This window comes from Dermacentor albipictus, chromosome 2, assembly GCF_038994185.2.
Source record: "Dermacentor albipictus isolate Rhodes 1998 colony chromosome 2, USDA_Dalb.pri_finalv2, whole genome shotgun sequence".
Lineage (NCBI taxonomy): Eukaryota > Metazoa > Arthropoda > Arachnida > Ixodida > Ixodidae > Dermacentor > Dermacentor albipictus.
In genome coordinates, this window is record NC_091822.1 from 15,464,396 (window position 1) to 15,484,930 (window position 20,535).

The window sequence follows — 20,535 nt, forward strand, 5'->3', positions numbered from 1 at the left end:
GAAGCCCTCAAGAGCAAACTTGAAACGTTGTCATCGAAACAAAAAGAGGCTGGTATTCGTATGGTTTCAGCAGCTAAACGTAAAGGTATGCAGGGAATGACGTACACAAAGAGCTGGATCCTCGAATGTATAATTATGAAAATGAAAGGACCTAAACCGTATGAGCACATGCGAAAGCAAAATATTCTTGCACTCCCAGCAAAATCAACGCTGAGCAATTACCTGGAGTCTTATAGGACTGGATTTGGCTTTAATGCCAAAATTTTTAGAGTCCTTAAGGAAAAAAACAAGCACGATGGATCATTTCAAAAGACATGGCGGACTGCTTGTCGATGAGATGCAGCTTTCAGAAAACCTTGCGGTTACTTCCGGTTCATTTATTGAAGGATTCGTTGATCTGAGCTCCTTCACACCTAAGTCTGACAAACACACCATGTGTGACCACGGGATGGTGATTTGTTTCGTACCATTTATCGGAAAGTGGACGCAGATCTTGGCCGTTTTCGCCACTCATGGAAATGTAAAAGGAAGCCTGCTAACGAAAATTATGACAGAGGCAGTTATCCTGGCAGAAAATGCAGGATTATTTGCGGACTTCATTACTAGTGACGGTGCAACGTGGAACAGGAAGATGTGGTCACTGATGGAAATTGGAGCGACTTCCTCACTCACAAAGTGCAAGGTGCAGCACCCAGTTGACGCAAGCCGCTCACTTCGCTTTGTGTCTGACTTTCCGCACTTAAGTGCCTCAAGAATGGACTCCTAAAGAGCAGCTTCAGCACACCAGCAGGCGAGGTAACAACATACCTCAATTTGTTTTCACTGCCTTTCACCTGTTGCAAGCAGGTCTTGTTTATATGTCTAGTATTGTATATTAGTGTAAAGTGGAACCGGCTTGTCTTTTTTGTGGTTGTGTATTTCGCAGGTCGCCCTGCGTCCGCTGCGTAAAGCACTGGAGCTTGACGGCTCGAATGTAACTCTTCAAGCCATGACAGGAATAACAAGTCGTCACACCAACCCGAACAACTTCGAAAAAATGAGGGTGTTTTACGCGTTCCAACTGTTCAGTGACAAGGTGCTGAACGGCCTTCGGCTGTATGAGACAGAGCTCGAAAGCAACTATGGAAGGATTCAACCAGTGCTCATCTTCTTTGGGTAAGTTTATGCACAACACTTGTTCTAAGATGCAAATATATAGTACTGTAAAAAATCACAGCACTACATATTTGCCCGTAAACTGGATACTAGAAAATAAATTCTTGGTGCATTTTCTGTTGCAGAATGATCCGAGACCTCATTGAAATAATGACATCCAGATTTTCAAGCTAAGCCCTGCGGCCAGAATCTGCTTCTGTGGACAAGCTTCTTTCGTTTTTGACGTACCTAACCGAATGGGAGCTGCATGCAGGTGGTCGAGGTGGATTCCTGTTCGCATCTACTGCTGTTGGCCTGAGAGTGACAGTTGCAAGTGTTCTGTCGTTGCTGACCTACCTGACAAAGAATGTTAGCTACAAATACTTAATGACCTCAAAGCTGTGTCAGCACCCAGTTGAAAATCTCTTCGGTATAGCGCGACAGTAAAGCGGTTGCAATACCCATCCAACACCCCAACAGTTTCTCATTACTGTGTCTTGCCTAAGTTTTTTATGGGCTTGCCAGATCTGTTGCTAATGGGAATGCTGAGCCTGGTGTTCTTACTGCGCTGCTTGAGCCAGGCATGATGGAAGGCCCAAAACCTGGCAAAAGGAACCTAATCCAAAGCCTTCTTGATGATGATGACATTCCCACTGCAGAGCATCAGAAGCAGGGCCCTGTACCAGACCATGTCTCACGCGTTCAAGCAAAAAGTGACGACCGGCTCATTTTTTACATTTGTGGTCAGGTTGCCAGAAAGTGTCTGTGGAAATTGGAGTGTGATGAATGCCACAAATTGCTTGTCACAAAGAAGGAGGATGTTCATCATCTTGCTGCCGATCAGTACACCAGGCTGCGAGACAGTGGTGGCCTACTGTACCCAACCGGATGGCTTCTCAGGTTTATTCGAAGAATAGAAAATGTTTTCACAGCCACATTCAGCACACAGGAGCTGCATCATGAAAGTGTTATGGATGTTATTGCTCTTGTTAAGAGAAACCGTGCAGACCGGATAGGTTGCGCCAGCCATGCAGAATCATTGACGGTGAAGGCTGTAGTTTTTTATCTTACCACACGGCTGCACTTTTTTGTGAAGTCCTTAAACCGTTCCAAAGGTAAGAGTTGGGAGACCTCAAGATATCTGAAGTTGAGCCGTCGCACATAAGTATGTGAAATAGCATTGTGTGCTCCCTAGCGTGGAACTCTTCTGTTGCAGTATGTTTCTTGAAAATGCCTCCCCCTACCCACTGATACTGTGACTGATATAAACTGTCTTCAGGAGGCTCATGCTTCTGAAATGCGCATGCTCATCGCTTGCTTAAATCATTATGATAGAATGCAGCAGTATGCATGCGTTCAGCACAAATAGATTTTCTATGTTACGAACGGGACTTGTTACTGCCGCAGCTGGGTAAAAAAAGAGGAAGTTAAATTTCAATGCTAGAAGTGCACTCTGCCGCTGCAGTCGGCGGGGGGGCGGGGACGAAGTGCGTGCATCGCGATAACAGGCATTGCAGGTACGTGCCGCACCCTACCTTCCCATGCTACAGATCCTATGGTTGCTTACATAAAACCATATTTACATATTCGGCTTGAGGAGAAATGAACGCAGCATTCTGAAACGCTGTGCCGCCGCACTCGCTTGCTGCGCTCTGCCGCATACTGCCTCAGCCGGTGCTCAGGATGTGAGCGCGCGCGCCATCTGGTGAGCTTCTACACAACATGCCTCACGCCTGGGCCGCCTCCACTACCCAATATTTTCTAGTGCACTGTAGTCTATCCAAAGCTCCCGGCGCTGCCGGGAAGACCGGCGGACACGTCGGCGGGACGAGCATTCATCGAGACGGCAGGATGCAGCGGCCTAGGTTGCCTAGGTTACGGTGGGCCGTCGCCAGCAGCAGCGACGCAGTGCGGCGATGACGTTTCAGTCTCGACGACTGCTCCGACGACAGGGCTCGGAGCACCTCAGAGCGCTCGAAGATGGAGGAGAGCAATCGAGAAGAACCAGCCGAACGGAGGGCGCGCACCCTCTTTCAACCAGCCGAAGACAACGCCGCTCGGGGGAGCGCTCGAGAGCGCTCAGAAACAACCAGCCAAAGATGACATTTGTGCGTGCTGTGTGTTCTCGGCGCTCACTTTTTGTCGAAGCGATAGACAGCAAGAATGTCACTTGGCTCGCTGCTACTGCCACGTTTCCTCAGGCCAACCTTTTGACAGCGAGTTTCCGCTGTCATCGAGTCAGATGTGTTGATGTTTGCTCGTGTGCGCGTAACACCATGCTTCTTAATTTAGCTAGTGTGCCTATGTTTACAAGCTTACACGGCAATAAAGCTACTATCCTCACTTATTGCCATCCCCTAATTGGCTGTCGCAATTGATGCTTTGCCTTTCGGCTGAAACGGCTACTTTCTGGAAGTTGTTACAAGATACCGAAGACTGAAGTCTGCCACAAAGACCAACTGGCTCACTTGAGTGCGGGTGGCAGGGCGAGCTTGTTTCTCACATCAGCCAGCCGCTGGCCGAAGTAAGGCGTGTCCACGGTGAGCACCAGGGCAGAGTAGCCGGCCTCCTCGGCGCGTCGCACGAGGGAGCACGTGACACCGCGGTCCCGGTACACGTACAGCTGGAACCACCGGCGGCCATCCGGCGCCGCGTCGCGCACCTCCTCCAGCGACGTGGTCGCAATGGTGCTGACAATCATGAGCGTGCCAGCGTCGCGAGCAGCTGCACGTTGCAATTGAAACAGCTTTCACACTGCTCCCCAGTATTTGGTTTAAAAGGAAGGGTAATAATGATCATTAAGGCTATGGAGCTGTTTTCAAATTGAGGTTGTTCAGACATGTACAAAGAATCGGTTGAATCAGCAGCACCTTCGACCTACATTCCAACGGTGACCGTAACCTACAGACCGATTCATTGATTTTAGATTTCGCGAAGGCATTTGACTAGGTAACAGACCAGCGCATCTTACTAAAACACGCCGTTTTAAATATGCGCCCTAATATTCTAGCGCGGATTAAACAATTCCTAACTAAGCTCTCTCAGTTGATTTCAATCAACAATCACAGGTCCGGCACTCTCCCTGTAGCATCGGGCGTACCGCAGGGCTCTGTACTCGGCCCGCTTTTGTTCCTAATATATATTTATGATGAAGCACTCCAAGTGTCCTGTAAAATACGTATCTTCGCCAACGACTGTGTAATTAATCGTACTATTACTGACACGTCGGATCAAGCTACCCTCCAAGACGACATTAACCGCGTCCATGAATGGCGTGGCTTTTGGTTAATGACGCTAAACGCTAACAAATGGAAACTGGTCTCCTTTCATCACTGAAACAATCCCTTTATTTTGTCCTATGTAGTTGCTAACTCCCATATAAAAAGCGTCCAGTCATTTGTGTATCTTGGTGTCACCCTCTGCAGTGACCTTTCTTGGCAAGCACATATTACCGCAATCATATCATCTGCCCTCTAGGACTCTTAAAACGTCATCTTCATGATGCACCGCAACACGTGAAACTGCTGGCATAAAAAACTCTCATCAGACCTCAACTTGAGTATGCCAGACGGATCTGGAACCCGCACCTAACATACCTAAAGATGCACTCGGCTCGAGGGTGACTTCATCAAAATTTTAGGACTTTAATCAACGCCAAAGGCTGTAATGCAGTAGCTCTAAACAAGCTAGACGCACAGGCGAAAAATATCCTAAAACGCTCCACTAAAATCACAAGGAAAAGAGGAGGACTCAAGGAGGACAACCTACCCAGGGTCTTCCAAGCTTTTTTCATCAGTCATATTACTTGCACGGCACCGTACCTCAAATGGAGCAAAATCGAAAAGAACAAACTCGACACGTTCATTAGGTCCAGCGTCAAAAGAATACTCTGTAATCCACAGTCCGCTAGCACGGTGAAACTACTCGAACTCGGAATTCAGAATACCACAGACAAATAATCGAAGCACAGTTTATTGCAGAGATCTCCAGGCTTTCGTCAACTAAGCCGGAGCCGGAGCCGGATGAAGCTGGAATACTCCCTATACAGGCACCACTCGACTGACACCCCTGTTTAAATTCGCCCAGGAGGGCATAAAGCTTGAGCCCGTACCGAGGAACATCCACCCAATATATAGCAAAGGTGGCAGAAGAGCGCGGGCTAGAACCATCCTTCAACGAATCGATCCTTACGGGGCAGATGCATTTTTCGTCGACGCCGCCAAATTCGGCAGCGAATACCGGTTTTCAATCTCGATCGTTGATGCACCCGGAACGCTTATCAGCGCCGCGTCAGTCTGCACTAAACACGAGAACGACGCAGGGGAATCCGCGATAGCCTTGGCACTTCAAACAGCAAAAGGACCTTCGACCACTTTCTCTGACTCGCGCACAGCGGTCAGGTCTTTCTCGTCTGCTCTAGTTTCTAAACACGCAGCCGGCATCGTCAATAGATCCTTTCGTATAACTACGGGCGAAGAAACATGGTTCCCGGCTCACGTGAACGATATAACTAACCAAGCGGGTTGCAACCCTAACGAGTGGGCCAACTGACTGGCGCGGGAATTGACGAACCGTGCCCGAGCTAACGGCCCGGCACTCCCACAAGATTGCCCCTTCAAAGATCCACTTACCACCTATCGCGAAATTAAGTCGCATTACAGACACAGCAGGAGGAAATTCCCTCCCCCAGGACGGAAACTGAACAGGGCTCACGCCGTTACTTTAAGGCTCCTGCAGGTGAGATTCTGCGTCACCCCCAGAGCACTTAGTTGGATTGACCCCAACATCCCGCAGCCGTGCTCCAAATGCGGCTACGCACGTTGCTCTTTCGACCGCATGCTCTGGATGTTCCCGTAGAACGCGGGCTCCGACCTTCAATACAAGTCCAAGTGGGATGCCTTGATGAAGAGCTCGTAATTCACGCACCACATACAGGCCGTCTAGAGGGCCCGCGACGTCGCAGAGAGTAACCACCTCTCTGTCCCGTCGTGGGCGAAGCCACCAACTTGATTGCGGAGCCTTGGGCTCCCCCCACTCAAGTTCCTCACCACAATCCCATAAAGTTCTTGTCATTGTCAATATTTTTCAAAACCGCGCCATTCGCTTCGTCGATTCTTCATATTTGTATAACTCCAGCGTTTCAACCCTAGAGACAAACTCCGGTCTCGAAAGCTTTGAAGCTCGCCGCCGCATCACCAGCCCCCGTTTGCTCCCTAACTTTTACCGCAGCACTCTAAATCAAACACCTTACATTACTCGTCCAACCCGCATATCTCACCGCACTGCACATCCATTTTTCATTGCCCGGCCTCCTTCTCGAACTGCAACTTTTTCAGGTTCCTTTTTTCCCCGCACTGTTGTGGGCTGGACTGCCCTCCCCACCGACGTCATCGTCATTACGTGCCAATTTTATGCACAAATGCTGTAACCGCTTATATTATGCTGCTTTATTTGTTGAATATATTAACTCAGCCCTTATGGGTTTTAAGGTGAGTAACGTGAAATGACTTGCAGCGGGGTACACTTGACTGGAGATTCTGGGAGCTCCTTTCTTTACTTGCCTCAACCAAAACTGTGCTCCCACAGGTGGCTATCTTATACCCGACTCTCTTTGACATGGTAATGGCGAATCTGTCATGGCGTCTGCCTCAATACTTTCCAACCTGTGAACATTCGAATTCGTACAACTCCCGCGAATACGAAAAAGGGGGGGGGGGGCGGTGGTGTAGCTAGTTTGCAATGGACATACACGTTCCCTTGGATACGTACATACTTTAGCAACCTTCGCCCACAGCAGACAAGCAGCAGCACACTTGGAACCGCAGACACTGACATTTTTTCCAGATCAGTAACTTTAGCAGCGACTCCACTGGTGCCAGTTTCGGCTGCTTCAGGAAATTGTGTGAATGAACCTACACGAAGCATGCACCCCTCTCGTATACGGCATTTTAGGCTTACAAGAGATCAGCACAGGTGCTATTGCAACTTTTTCCCGCCCATGTTGCTGCCATGATGCACCGCCCTAACAGCTTCAAATTTATAATTTTACGAATATAATTTATTTTCTGGAAACCTTTGTGCAACATTCCTAAATCGTAGAACCAGCCAGGGCTTGAATGTTAAAAAGGGCCGGGGCGAGTTGGCCGATATGAACACGGCCTTGTGGACCAGTCATCAACACACATCAAGAAAGCAATTAGAATCTTGCAGCAGGCGCTAGGCGAAATTGCCGCGTTGTTTGCCGACAATAAAAGTGAGTTCCGCATGAAATCGGCTTATTTCTGAAAATTATTTCCCCGAAATGTACTCTGCATGGGCACGTGACGTTTGCGCGACGCGCTCGAAAGGTATCGGCAACTCTCCCTATTGCAAAAACCAGCGCCTCCCAGTGCCTTCCACTGTGAAACCAGCGCGTTTTTGACACTGGATTGCGCTGGAGACACTGGCGCTCGCTGGGACTCAGTGGGACACCAGTGAGATAAGAGCTGGGTCACACTGGACGGGATGCTGGTTCCGTTTATTTTATTTATTTATTTACCCACAGCGCCAGAGTGGCATTACAGTGGGGGGGTTGTACAAACGAAAAAAAGATATTACAAAGGCAGTCACAATGACAATGCAAACACTTCAGTGTCAGTAATAACAAGAAATGAAGATAAAGCATTCCATTCTCGAACAGTGTGAGGAAAAAACGACATCTTGAACATATCGGTTTTTGACCTGAATTCACGCACTTTATGATTATGATCAACCCGCTCGGATCTGTAGTGTGGATGAAAAATGTACTTCTCCCTAGGAATAGCAATCTTACCGTAATATATGTTATGAAAAAATTTAAGCCTTAGCTTTCTTCTTCTTACTTCAAGGGGTTCCCATTCTAATTCCTGTTTTATGCCAGACGCACTAATGCATCTACTATAATTCCCAGAAACGTAGCGAGCCGCTAAGTTCTGGATTCTTTCTAATTTTTGTCTGTCAGTCTTTGTCGGCAGGTCCCATACAGTACAAGCATATTCCAACGCGGACCTAATTCGCAACTCCAGCAATTCATGCGACACCTAGCGGCAGTAGGGAGAAACGAAATACGGAGGTCCAGTCGCCGTGTGTGCCGTAGAGGCTGCTGTCGCGGACGGAAGAATGAAGCTGCTAGCAAAGAAAAAGCGAACGGCCAAGCAGTTCTGCTGTGTTCCTCGGTGCGTGCCAGCGAGATGGAAGGACAGCGATATTTCCGTTCACGCACTTCCCTCCGAGTGGAAAGGCTGAAGCCGCAGAACCAGGTGGATCGCTAACCTCCGCATCGGCAAGGCTGTGACGCTGACAGTGACTGTTTGCTCACGGCATTTTGCACGGGATAATTTCTCCTTACCAGGTGAGACACTATTGTGAACTTGTGAACTCGACCCTAATGCATGACCATTGTGCGTGGCCATTATACATGTCGCTGTGTCACCTTATGTAAACACGTTTCGCATTGCGGGCACTGGCGATTCGGCTATGCATTATTTGCTGCATATGTTAGCCGCAACGCGAAATTCGAGCACAGGTTCGAGACCTGTCACAGCGGTTTCTCCGTGGAACGTCTCTTCTGCACTCGTTAACCACATTGGCTGTAATTAGAGCTCATGTTCGACGCTTCACAGCGGTTTCTGCGAGCAACGTCACCTCTGCGCTCGTTGGCTACACCCGGCTGTAACTCGGGAGGCTTTTGATGCCCAGCACGTCTCGCGCAACTTATACGGGCGTCGGAGATTCAAATGTTTACGAATGATGTACTAGCAAGTTCGGGAAGTGTTGAGTGTAAACGTGCCACGTATATGGCATGCTAAAGCGGAATAAATATCATGCGTGGTGCGGATGAACTTGCAGCACAGGCGCACTGCACGCGGGCACTTCCCAGCGCGACTGATTACGAATTTGCCACTTGCACTTCAGAATCTCCGACGTGCTCAAGAGTGGCCATATGACACTGGTATTTCGCACCGACGGCGAGCCTATCACGTTCATTGCAGAAGTTTGCCACTTACGCGACAGCCACATGTCAATTTTACATGCGTTTGCTAGTTTCGAGGAAAATTTACGGCGTCCGCCGTCTACTGACGTGTCGCATATGTATGTGCAGTATTAGTACCTAAGCTAGCTTTATCTGTGTTATTAAATCATCCCCAAGTCAGTGGCAAAACTACTCCGGTCATGTGGTGGTGTTTGCACCTGTGTACTTTGTGTTATGAGCAGCTTTCAACTACGTTTTGCAGATGCTACATTCGGTGTACAACGTTGCATAGCCTTGCACACTCAAACCGTGCTTCATTTCCTTGCAAATGTTTTTTTATAAATGTTGTGGCCTTGTTTCTGAGGTAAAAAGAAAAAAATTCTGGGTGCAGCCCATATTGAGGCACAATAAAGCATAAACAATTCATTTATTTTTTCAGATGTAGCATGGCAAAGACAGCGGCTGAAAAAAATGCAGTACCAACTGAAAACCTGCCAAGGACGTCATGTTATGATGAGAACAAGGATGCTCATATGAAAGAGCTTTCACTGGCAAGACTTCGCCGACGTGTGTATCGGTCAGCCAGAGTAAGTTAATTTGACTACATGGTGCAGCACTTATATGCTTATGGTACATACACCATGTCTACAAGCATGCAATATATGTCAACACCTTTTAATGCATTACAGAATGAATCAAGCAAAGAAACTGTTGCCTCCCCATTAGAAGCAAAGGTGTTGCCCCATGCACCTGTCAGCACGACCACCATGGTAAATTGGCTGCCTGCAACTTGTGCACACATTGCTTCTCCACTAATTCCTTGGGATTAAACTCTGACATTGCAGGACGATCTCCCATCCCCTGACCGCAACAGCATGGACCAAATAAGTGACAAAGGAAATATGGTAATTTCTTTTTGTATATGTATGTGTTGTGGTAGCTGTCTTTACCTAGACGGTGGCATGCTTTCTGGATTTACATCGTAAAAGCATTGTAGCACGTGGTGTGTGATAGGTGCACGTTAATTGCAACTTGTGCACACATTGGTTAACCACTGGTTTCTTGAACTGAACTACATCTGACATTGCAGGACGATTTCCCATCCCCTAACAGCATGGACCAAAGCCTTGCAAACACCATAAGGGACAAGGACATAGCAAATATGGCAATTTGTTTTTTCTATATATTTGTGATGTGGTAGCTGTCTTTACCTAGCCGGCAGCATGTTTTCTGGATTAACTTCGTGAAAGGATTGTGGTGTGTGATGGGTGCAAATTAACTGATGCAAAAAGCCTGGCTTTCCTACTTCCAACATTGAATTTAATACATTGATGTGCATTATTGGAATGACAAAAAGAAGCTGCTTTTCGCGTCAGATTTGTCAGACATTACAACTCTTGCTTTTGTTTTGTGACAGGAATGTGCTTGCCAACCTGGCCTCCGGACATTAATGGCAGAGTACTCAAGAGAAGAAAAAGACGTGGCAAATTTCCTACTAGAAATGGCTTCACGGACAAGGCTTACAGAAAGCAAGGCTGCCCAAGTGACATCGGGTACTTTTCCAGAGAAGTTTGTGAACACGATAAATAGTAGGAACGTAAATACATTCACAGGCCTGCCATCATTCGATGTTCTGAATGCTCGTGTGACGTGCTACACAAAAATTCATCCACTTTCAGGACGACACCAGTTATGTGTAAAAACAATTGCAGTGACATTGGCGAAATTGAAGCATATTTCCACTGCATTCTTGAGTCACCTTTTTAACTGTTCCCTAACTACATGTAGCAACATAATTGCAGAGACTGCTCAGTTGATGTGTGAAATTTTAAAAGTAACTGTGGCTGTGCCACCAAAAGATTAATTCCAGTGGCACGTTTGCATATTCGGCATTAGGTGATTCACCTGAAGTCGTGCCATGGCTGGCGATATTGCAAGTAGCCTGTATTGCATAGAGGCATTTGTGCGTGTGACCTTGGCTCCATCAAAGCGTGGCGGCCTTGAGAGTAAGTGCGGTCTTCTGTTTGGAAATCCAGCATTTTTTATGCCACTCAGCCACTTCATACTTTTCAGACACGGTCGTTGCCATGTGATCTACATGCTGCACTTGTTTGCATTGGCCAAACCTGCAGACTTCAACTTCAACACACTTTTTGTAAATTAGCAATGCACATTCTTTTGCAACTTGTATTCTTCATTGAAGTGCTGATTTACACTACGCATTCTGATGCAAGTTTTCATCTTATGGTATTCCGAGATATTTGCAGTTCACTTATGATCTGTGTGCATAGAGTTGTGGTTATTCTTCAATGGCTGTTTGTTGTCCCTTTCCTTACTTGTATATTTTCACAAAATAAACCACATGCACTCAATATTTTGTTCACTGTACTTGCCTCATACGTTTTACTCAAGCCCATTTTTGTTGCACTTTTTAGCATATGAGGGTATATCTGGCCAAACAGAACATGAGAAGTAACATGGAACAGTGTCAAACCTGCATACGATGAGTATTTAAAAAGTTTGGCCACCAGAGTTGAGTACTCTGAAAGAATGGTTTGATTCAAATGACCCCAGCTGGTATATGTACCATAATTTATGCTTCTTCCCAGTTTGTTGAATACAGTGCAAATGGCTGTCCTGGGAAGCGTAACTAAACCACTGGTAATAAAACATGGGGGACACTTGTGCAGACTAAACATCAATGAATGATAATTATTGACCTCCAGAGAGCATATAGAGCTGTCCTTACTATCAACATATCAATAAATGGAAAGTGACATAAAAGTTTAACATGCACTTAAAGCACTTAACAAACACTTAAAGGGGCATTGAAACACTTCCGACTGATCATAGTTACCTCACTACAAAAGGACACCGCCTGCTGCAAAAATGTTTCGAATCATTGAACTGTAAGCGGAATTAGTAGTTATTGCACTGATGCATTGCTTTCTCCTTTCGCCTCAGCTAGTGTGCTGGAAGCTACACGGTGCATGGCAAGGTAGCAAGGTCCTGGTCAAGTTTTTTTTTTTACACATTGCTACTTGTGGTTCAGGCATGTGTGGCACTCTCTAAACGCGAGATGGACGCCTGGAGCTACATCACTTACAGAGACCAATAAATACACACGGCTGTCTGATCGTCCTGCGAACAGAGCTTGTGGTGGTCGTGGTATCTATATTATGCGGCATGCCAGTTTCAGGGCCCCTTTAAGAAGGGCACTAACAAAGACAACAAAAGTTGGTTCATGAGTTCTGCCTGAGTCGCCACTGATATCACGCAGTTGCTCGAGCACAAATTGTGAAACAATAACGTATGAGCCATAGGAAACGAACAGTCATGTCGGCAAAAAAAAAAGCAGGATATGTATTGTGATAGGTAACCCCAAGCGCCACAGCACAAGGTGAAGCTAAGTTGCAGTTCGGCACATAATAGGATCTCTTCTGCTTACAACGGTGCACGCACATGAACATCTCACTTTACTACGATCTTTGCAATATGAACAGCATTGAAACGCAATGTAGAGATGAAACATTAAAGGGACTGACAACTACACCAAATGTTCCAGGATAAGGTGCCAGGAGAAACAGCCGAGATGTGCTTGCACTTTTGCGACAATCCAGCAGTGCACGAACACTTCGCCTCCACGATCGATGGGTCCCGGAATGCGTCGGCGATTCTCACCACAATCTCGTGCGGGTCCGCTGTCACGCCGGAGGTTTGCACACACGCGCGACCACTTCTACTTAATTACTCTTTGTACCACTGGTACCGACTAAAATGAGGTGCTCGGCGTCCACTACCCGTTCTCCCCCCACAAAACAGCGCGAATTAACATCGCAGTGCAACAAACTTAAAGTTTTCACCAAAGAAAGCGTACGCGGGGACCTCCGTAAAGCCGCCATACTGCACAGTGTAGCCAGACCGGGCCAGGCTTCGCAGCGCCCCCTAATGTTGATTTGAGTTGCGAATATACGTTTTAAATAGTGAATCCCTAGAGTCTTGCGGAAACATTCTCGTGTTACGGCGCAAAAAACCCAACATTTTGCAAGCTTTCCCAGCAGCATAATCAACATGTCGATGCCAACATAGTCTTGAGGTGATGTACACACCTAAATACTTATATTCGAGAACAGTTTCCAATAAGTGGCCGTTTAAGTTATAGACGTAATTAGGTACATTCTTTTTTCTCGTGAAAGACATGTGCACTGTTTTTTGCAAATTTATATTCATGTGCCACTGTTCGCACCACCGGTGCAATGTATTTAGGTCTTCCTGCAAAGCAACCGAATCCTGTGAATTTTGCACTTCTCTGTAGACCACACAGTCATCAGCGAAGAGTCGCATGTGGGAATTAATATTCTCTGATATGTCGTTAATGAACACAAGAAAAAGCAACGGTCCCAAAACTGACCCCTGTGGGACGCCTGACGTGACGGAAGTTGCATTTGATTTGGCTCCGTTTATTGTGACATACTGACACCTTAAACTTAAATATTCCCTAATCCATTCTACAACCTTCTCATGCACATTTAATCAACGCAACTTGTGGACTCAGAGACCATGATCTACTATGTCAAAAGCCTTTTTAAAATCAATGAATATGCAGTCAATGATGCTACAACGATCCATAGCTTCGCATACCTCATGAACAAACTCGGTTAGTTGTGTAACACAGGATTTCCCTTGCCGGAAGCCGTGCTGATTTGGATTTAACAAGGGATTGAGATGATTCATTATGTTCGTATATAGGATGTGCTCTAGAGTTTTACAGACATTACTTATTAAGGATATAGGACGGTAATTAGAGACCAATTCCCGAGGCCCGGTCTTATGAATAGGGACCACGCAGGCAACCTTCCAATCTATAGGAAGAGAACTAGTGAGCAAAGATTTCTTGAATAGGAGAGCTAAAAAAGGAGATACAGATTCGGCACACAACTTTAAAAGGCCATTGGACAAACCATCAGGGCCTCCAGCTTTGGACGCATCTAGTCGCTGAAGTAATGCAGTAATTCCCCTTTCATCTATTTCTATGGGTGCCATAGGATTAAGCTGAACTGGCTGATAAGGGATGTCACAGGTTATGCTGGGCCGAAATACCGAACTGAAAAAATCATTGAAGGAGTTTGCTTTTTCAAGACAGCCGTCTATCATGTGGTCATTGTGCGCTATGGTTGGAATGCCTACATTATCTTTACCATTGCGTTTGACGTATCGCCAGAATTCCTTTGGGTTCTTTTGGAACCTTGACGAGAAGGAGTCAAGGAAGCCCTTTTTAGCTTTTCCAACAGCCATCTGTAGAGCATTGTTAGCCGCCTCTAAGTTTGTTTTCGTCAAGGGGTTTCGATTCTTCTTATATCTTTTAAACATTCTTTGGCGTTTGTTATGAAGGCGTCGTAAATCAGCATTGAATCACGGCTTATTCTTCCAACGCCTTGGCGACTGCACCCATGAAGGAACAAACCTTTCCTGTAAATCTAACATTTTGTTATTTAAACTAAGCCACAGATCATTAACACTGCAAGTTTCTGACAAGGCCTCGTAAAGCGGAAAGTAAGCTTCTAACGCTAAGTCTATTTCTGTAGTATTAGCTTTTGAGTAATTATATATCTTTCTTGCTGCACTCGATTTTGCTTTTTCATACGACACCTGCATTTGACAAAAAACTGATTCATGATCACTGATTCTTGGCAGGACTAAAGTGGACGAAACCCAAGCTGGTCGATTTGTCAGTACTAAATCTAATGTATTGGTTAGTCGAGTTGCTTCGGTCACCATCTGGGTCAATGCGAAGTCATGCATGATGCTTACGAATTCTTTCCCTGCACCAGAAGCAGCTCCGCACGAGCTAGATTGTTGATTAAAACAGAGCTCTGGTAAGTTGAAGTCTCCTCCTATCACGCTGACGCTGGGGCCCACTGGTTTGTGCTGTACAGGTGCTGGCGCCCTTTAACGTAAAAGGATTCCAATGTGTTTTTATTCCAATCTCCTGACGTCAGATTAGCGTTACTGCCGATGCAAGCATCAGGCAGTCACCCGCAGGGTTGTCCGAACCATAGAGTTTCATATTAGGATAACTAGAGGGAAATTTGGCGCTGCGATAGTTCAACCATCATGGGAATGATGAGAAGTACAGGCTACGGTTTGGCATTCTGTTGACTGGCAAACTAGTGTACAAGTATTTTATGGCAGTTGCTATAACCTGCACTGGGACAGTGCAACGCAAAGCTCTCTGCCTTTGTTATGTTGCTCGAAGTGGCGATAGCGCGCTGGGCCAGCGGCTGGGATGATGTTTGTGTCGCGGCGTGGTGTCGAAGCCCTGACAAGAAAGCGACGGCATCGTAAACGTTGAAGAACATGTTTTCAGCGTTACGACCATGGTTTGTTACGTGTGTTAGGTTTGCGCTGTAGCATTACGGTCTTTATAAAACTTCAGAATAGAAAATAAGAAGGCACTACTGATGCAAGACATAGACAGTTGTACTTCTAGTGGCTTGACAATCAAATTTTAATGAGGACTTCATTATGCATTGCTCGTTTATGTGCTCATTGAAATGCGTGTTTCAGGACTTCGAGAACACAAACTTACCTGTGGTAGGAAAGGTTGCTGCTTCCTGGCTGTAGTCTAGTGTCGCAAAATGGGGAAGTGCAAAGCCACGCCATAACGCTTCGGAAGCGGTACGTCAAAATAATATAAAATGAAGTGTACTCGTACGAGGCCTCAAGAATCCCTGCTAGCAGTGCAGCAGATGTGCTTAAAAGTACTTGAAGGCGTTCAGCAATCGTGACAGCCTACGCAGTCTTTCGAAAGAGCGATAGAGTTCGCAAGTGCCTGTCGTCTGCGAGAAAAGTCTCGCGTTCGCAGCGAGCAGGCGTCGCAGTAGACGACAATTGTAGCATTCCTTTCAAGGGCGCAACACTTTCTCACAATAAAAAATTTTTATTTCCATACATTCTTGATCAGTATATTTATAGAAGTACGTGCACGGTTGTTATTGCTGTTGGAAAAATAAACAAATAATTATTCTCTGGCGCTAAATCGGGAGCAGAATAGCACAAGAATGCATACCCTGGTGTGTCCTGGGTATGCATCAATCTCGGAGTCATACAAAGTTTATGTAACGTGCTGAGCATTAAATAAAACACTGCAGAAATAAAATTTTATTTTACGCGATAATATTTTAGTAAAACTTCGTTTACTGCGCCGCAACCAAATGCCGCTATTATAAAGATCGAAGTCAATCCGAAGCCTGTATTTCCCATCATTCCCATGTAGGTTGAGGCAACGCTCAGGAGAACCCCCGTAGACACTAGCGCCACATTTCCCTCTAGAATATTTATTTAAAAACTCTATGGTCTGAACAAACCAATCAAACGCTCTCCTCGTTCATAGGAGGTCACTTTTGTTTGCTCGAAAAACGAATACCAGACGGACGGGTCCATTGAAACGCATCACTGAAATAAGAAAACGTTGCATATCCCTTGCCTGAAGAACAAGAAATGGCTATCGAAATCGGCAGTAACAGCCCATACAGCGTCCCAGGTTGGTGGTTCATTTAGAAGTTAAAATATCAATCACAAGTGAAAATTGATGCTGTGGCACTTCCAAGCATACTACTTGATGCGGACAGCAACTTCTTTCTGGTTCAGGCTGGAGTTTTAGGTGTTGAATGATAGCGCATCTACCATGTCTGTGCGAGGCGTATCTGTGTGAAACTAAACCTGCTTCTCAATCTTGACATGGCAAATTATCCATCTATGTTCATCTGCTGGCGTGGCGTGGTCATTCTGCTTCCAGTCACCGACGCGTGTGGACTCAGGCTGGTGGGCTCTGAGCGAGCTGCGACAGCGGTCGTCAACGGCCGGGTAGCCCGCATTTTTCCGTGCCCAAGGACTACAGGATTATCCTGCCCAATGTTTCATCGGGTAAAGCTATGAAGCGTGCGGTCATGCTGCACTGCGACATCTCAGGTCGCCCGCACCTCATTGAAGACTTTCGAAAGCCCCTGCAAAACGCCGGCGTCATCAAGGACGTTGCTGTGATAGGTGCCTACCAGATTTCCCACATCTGGCTCGTTAACCTACGGACGGATGAAGCTAAAAAGAAGCTTATAGAAACAGGACGCTTGGTCTTCAAGGGCCGTCTTTGCATCGCCGTCGACCGCAACAAGCAAGAGGTGCCTCTGAAGTTGCATTGATGCGTCTGAACGATAACATTGAGAGGGCATTCAGTGAACATGGTGAAGTGAAGGAGGGGACTAACGATAGGTGGAGAGTGGAGGGCTTCGAATGTGCTGATTCTCTGACAAAGTTTGTGCGACTGCTTTTGATTGAGGGTATCGTACTAGACCACAAACCCTACCAAATGCGTCTTGACAGCGGTATAGTACTCATTGTGGCGCCAGGTCGAGCCCCTCTTTGCCTTCGTTGCAAGCACAGGGGTCATATACGAAGATTGTGGGGTTCCGAAGTGCGCCGAATGTCACGCGTTTGGCCACGGACCGGAGGCATTTACTCGCAGCTACGCCAAAGCTGTTGGAAAATCTGCGGTTGTAGACAAGAGTGGTCGCGGATGAAATAGAGGCAGAGCAAGCTGCAGCCCCCGCTACAGCTGACACGAGAAGAACCGATCCGGGCGCAGACAAGGAAGGCAGCGTTTTCGGGCTGCAAGCGTCGGCCATAATGGGGCCCAGCGCTGGTGAGCAGTGAACGCGACGTGTGTTGGGCCCGTGTTTCCGGATGAGGAACGAACGAGAGAGTCCGCGGACGCAACCGGCGTCTCCCAGACGGACCAGGTAGTAAGCACATAGCTACACAAAGCCTGACGAAAGTGCTGCGGTAATAATGGACGCGGAGTCAACCTAGGCGTCATCATGACGCCGTGGTGTCGGCATAGAGAAAGAAAAAGACAAAAAGCGCACACTCCAAGAAATCTGGCCTCAGGAACTACGTCACGGCTACGAAACGAACTAGTGCTCTCACAAAACGCCAGAGAACGCAGGCGCAAGAAAAGAAAAAGTTGTAATGAATTCTGCTCAATCGTTTTAGAAAATAATAATTATGCGCCCATATTTGGCGTGTTTCTTATGCATAAAAACAGAATCGCTCTTTGCGATAACCATGGTATCGGCGTTCCATTGAATTAGTTCGTGTTGCGGACTAAAAACGATCTGCTGGACAACGCTTAAGGTCAATATCATTAATTGCACATATCTGGAAAATTCCGGTTTCGAGAAAACTGAATTCGTGTCCCACGTTTACATGATCGCGTGACGGTTGAAGTTCCTTTCGTTGGCCCGTTCTGGAGGCTGACGAACGCTGGAAAGAACATAAAAGACGCCACGCCGATTTAGACCGAAAACGGCATTCCGGGGACTGGCGCTACCTAACTAAAGAAAAGCAGGACGTTAAGCACGCTGTAGCCAAGCTTTGCTTGCTCGTTTCCCTTATAGAGTAAGGCCTCCTGAATATTTTTATGATATTGCTTGCAAAAAATGGCATGTGACATAAACAGCAAGCATAGCTTATTGCGTTTTGTACTTCAGCGAGGTGTGCACGGACGGACGTTGGTGTATACGCCCATGCGGATTGTTTATACAGAAACGTAACGGTGGGGAAAAGTCACCAATGAAGACTGCATGTACTTATTGCGGCGGCCGTGTCGGGATGTACTGCGCATTATAGTCACTTACGGTTCCTTACCATTTTTTCGTGGCGGAATACATTGCACAACATATTTTCGCGTAGGCGCGGCGTGGCGCGCATTTGAATAAAGGCCTGGTATTTGGACGTTTCGAATTTATCTTTACCACGCTTATGTGAATTGCTATTTTGCCTACCAATGTACTCCTTATACTGAGTACGTACAGCGGTGTAAAAGTACACAGGCCGCGATGCCATGGGATAAGATAGGATGGCGGCCTGGAAACTTTTGAACACCCCTGTACGGGGTCTTAACATTTATCCTTGTAAGTGCGAGTTTTATGGGTCAGAGGTCAGAATGTGTCGGTCGTTTTATATTGTGCATCGGTTCGCTATTCATAAAAAGCGGTTTCCTGGTTCAGTTGTGGCGCTTACATATGTTTTTGGTAATTAACGAAGCGTGCACTTATTGACATTTTCAGACCGTGCTGATGCCATGCCGTTCGGCGGTCCAAGCTACGGCAACTACTGCTGTGTGTCGTGGTGCTCTAACAACGGAGAACCCAGAAAAAGCCTATCTTGCCTTGGAATGAAAACGTTGAGGAAACTCTGTCCACTCTTAACTTTGTTTTCTTTCTCTATGATGTGCGTCTGAGACAGGTTGAAACATCGCTGAATGCGAAATGGGTGAAACCTCGCAGCGCCGTTCCGACGCGCGCGTGCGCAAGGCGTCGAGATGGGTCTCGCCCGTGGTCTCGTCCAGCAGGAAAAATGCGTCGTTCGAAAGGTCGCTGCGCGTAAGGACAATGAATGTTCCCGGATTAGCGACTCAAAGAAGGCAAAATCAGCTGTATCGTATTGCGACGGAACAAGAATTAGATATAATCGCAGTGCAGGAAACAAAAAATTGGAGGACGCTTAAGCTTCGCCTTCGAGAGTGGAACGCGATAGCGTTCCCGTCGACCCGCCAATGGGTGTAAGACAATGGGCTACAGGGCAGCCATCACTTACGAGGCGCCCCGCATCAGACGCGGTGAGCGTCGAGCCATATGGTCGAGCAACGCGGCGTTCGGCGCACCAATGAAACGTGCGCCTGAGCAAGCGGAGCGAACCAAAGAACTCGGTATCCCGGAGGGGGAAATAATGCACGCCAGCCAAACGCCGTGATCGGCACGGGCAGAGAGATAGAGAGATAGTGATCTAAAGAAAGGAAGGACGCTTGATTCTGCGGAGGGAGCGAGGCGAAGCGTTGTCAGGGGAGAGAGTCCGAACCGCGACAGCTCCAATGCGCGCGTGGCGCGCCATCTGTCGGGGCAGCGCCGTACATGGAGAGGAGGGGCTCTTCTGTGTTTGCCGCAAGATGGCTCTCCGTGTGCGGAAAGCGCAGAAGAAATGCAGCGAAACGCACTTCGCTACTCGTGTAATTGCGACTTCTGTAAGTTACATGTTCATAATTACCTATATACACCACAGTATAACTTTCCACGGCTCGTTTCGAAGGCAACACCGCATTCACTAGAGGCGCGTTTGTACCTTTTGGAACCATCGAAATCGTGGCTGAGTGGTAGCGTCTCCGTCTCACACTCCGGAGACCCTGGTTCGATTCCCACCCAGACCATCTTGGAAGTTGCTTTTTATTTATGGAGTGCCTGCCGTGATTTATCGCTCACGGTCAACGCCGCAAAAAAATTGGAGGACGCTTAAGCTTCGCCTTCAAGAGTGGAACGCGATAGCGTTCCCGTCGACCCGCCAATGGGTGTAAGACAATG

The 20,535-nt window shown here is 47.0% G+C and overlaps 2 protein-coding genes across 4 annotated transcripts in view; one reads left to right on the forward strand and one right to left on the reverse strand.

Annotated features, from left to right (window-relative positions):
• Positions 1-20,535, reverse strand: part of LOC135910894 (2-Hydroxyacid oxidase 1-like) — a 173,561-nt gene that overhangs the window by 124,534 nt on the left and 28,492 nt on the right. For all 3 annotated transcript variants that reach the window (XM_065442957.2, XM_065442956.2, XM_065442959.2), the window contains exon 3: positions 3,603-3,858. In XM_065442957.2, the coding sequence (XP_065299029.1) occupies positions 3,603-3,858 (256 nt within the window). The remainder of the gene's footprint in view (positions 1-3,602; positions 3,859-20,535) is intronic.
• Positions 8,478-16,994, forward strand: LOC139056438 (uncharacterized). The gene is made up of 7 exons (XM_070534684.1): positions 8,478-8,503; positions 9,564-9,711; positions 9,814-9,894; positions 9,970-10,029; positions 10,215-10,289; positions 10,542-10,820; positions 16,923-16,994. Exons 2-7 carry the CDS (start codon positions 9,571-9,573, stop codon positions 16,992-16,994), a joined length of 708 nt encoding a protein of 235 aa, XP_070390785.1. The 5' UTR covers positions 8,478-8,503; positions 9,564-9,570.

Excerpts from the sequence above, each read along its gene's own strand:
- LOC139056438 (XM_070534684.1), top strand. The coding sequence starts at position 9,571 with ATGGCAAAGACAGCGGCTGAAAAAAATGCAGTACCAACTGAAAACCTG. Across the intron at positions 9,712-9,813 it reads GTGTGTATCGGTCAGCCAGA|AATGAATCAAGCAAAGAAAC; the intron begins GTAAGTTAATTT and ends AATGCATTACAG. Across the intron at positions 10,821-16,922 it reads CAGGACGACACCAGTTATGT|TCACCGACGCGTGTGGACTC; the intron begins GTAAAAACAATT and ends TTCTGCTTCCAG.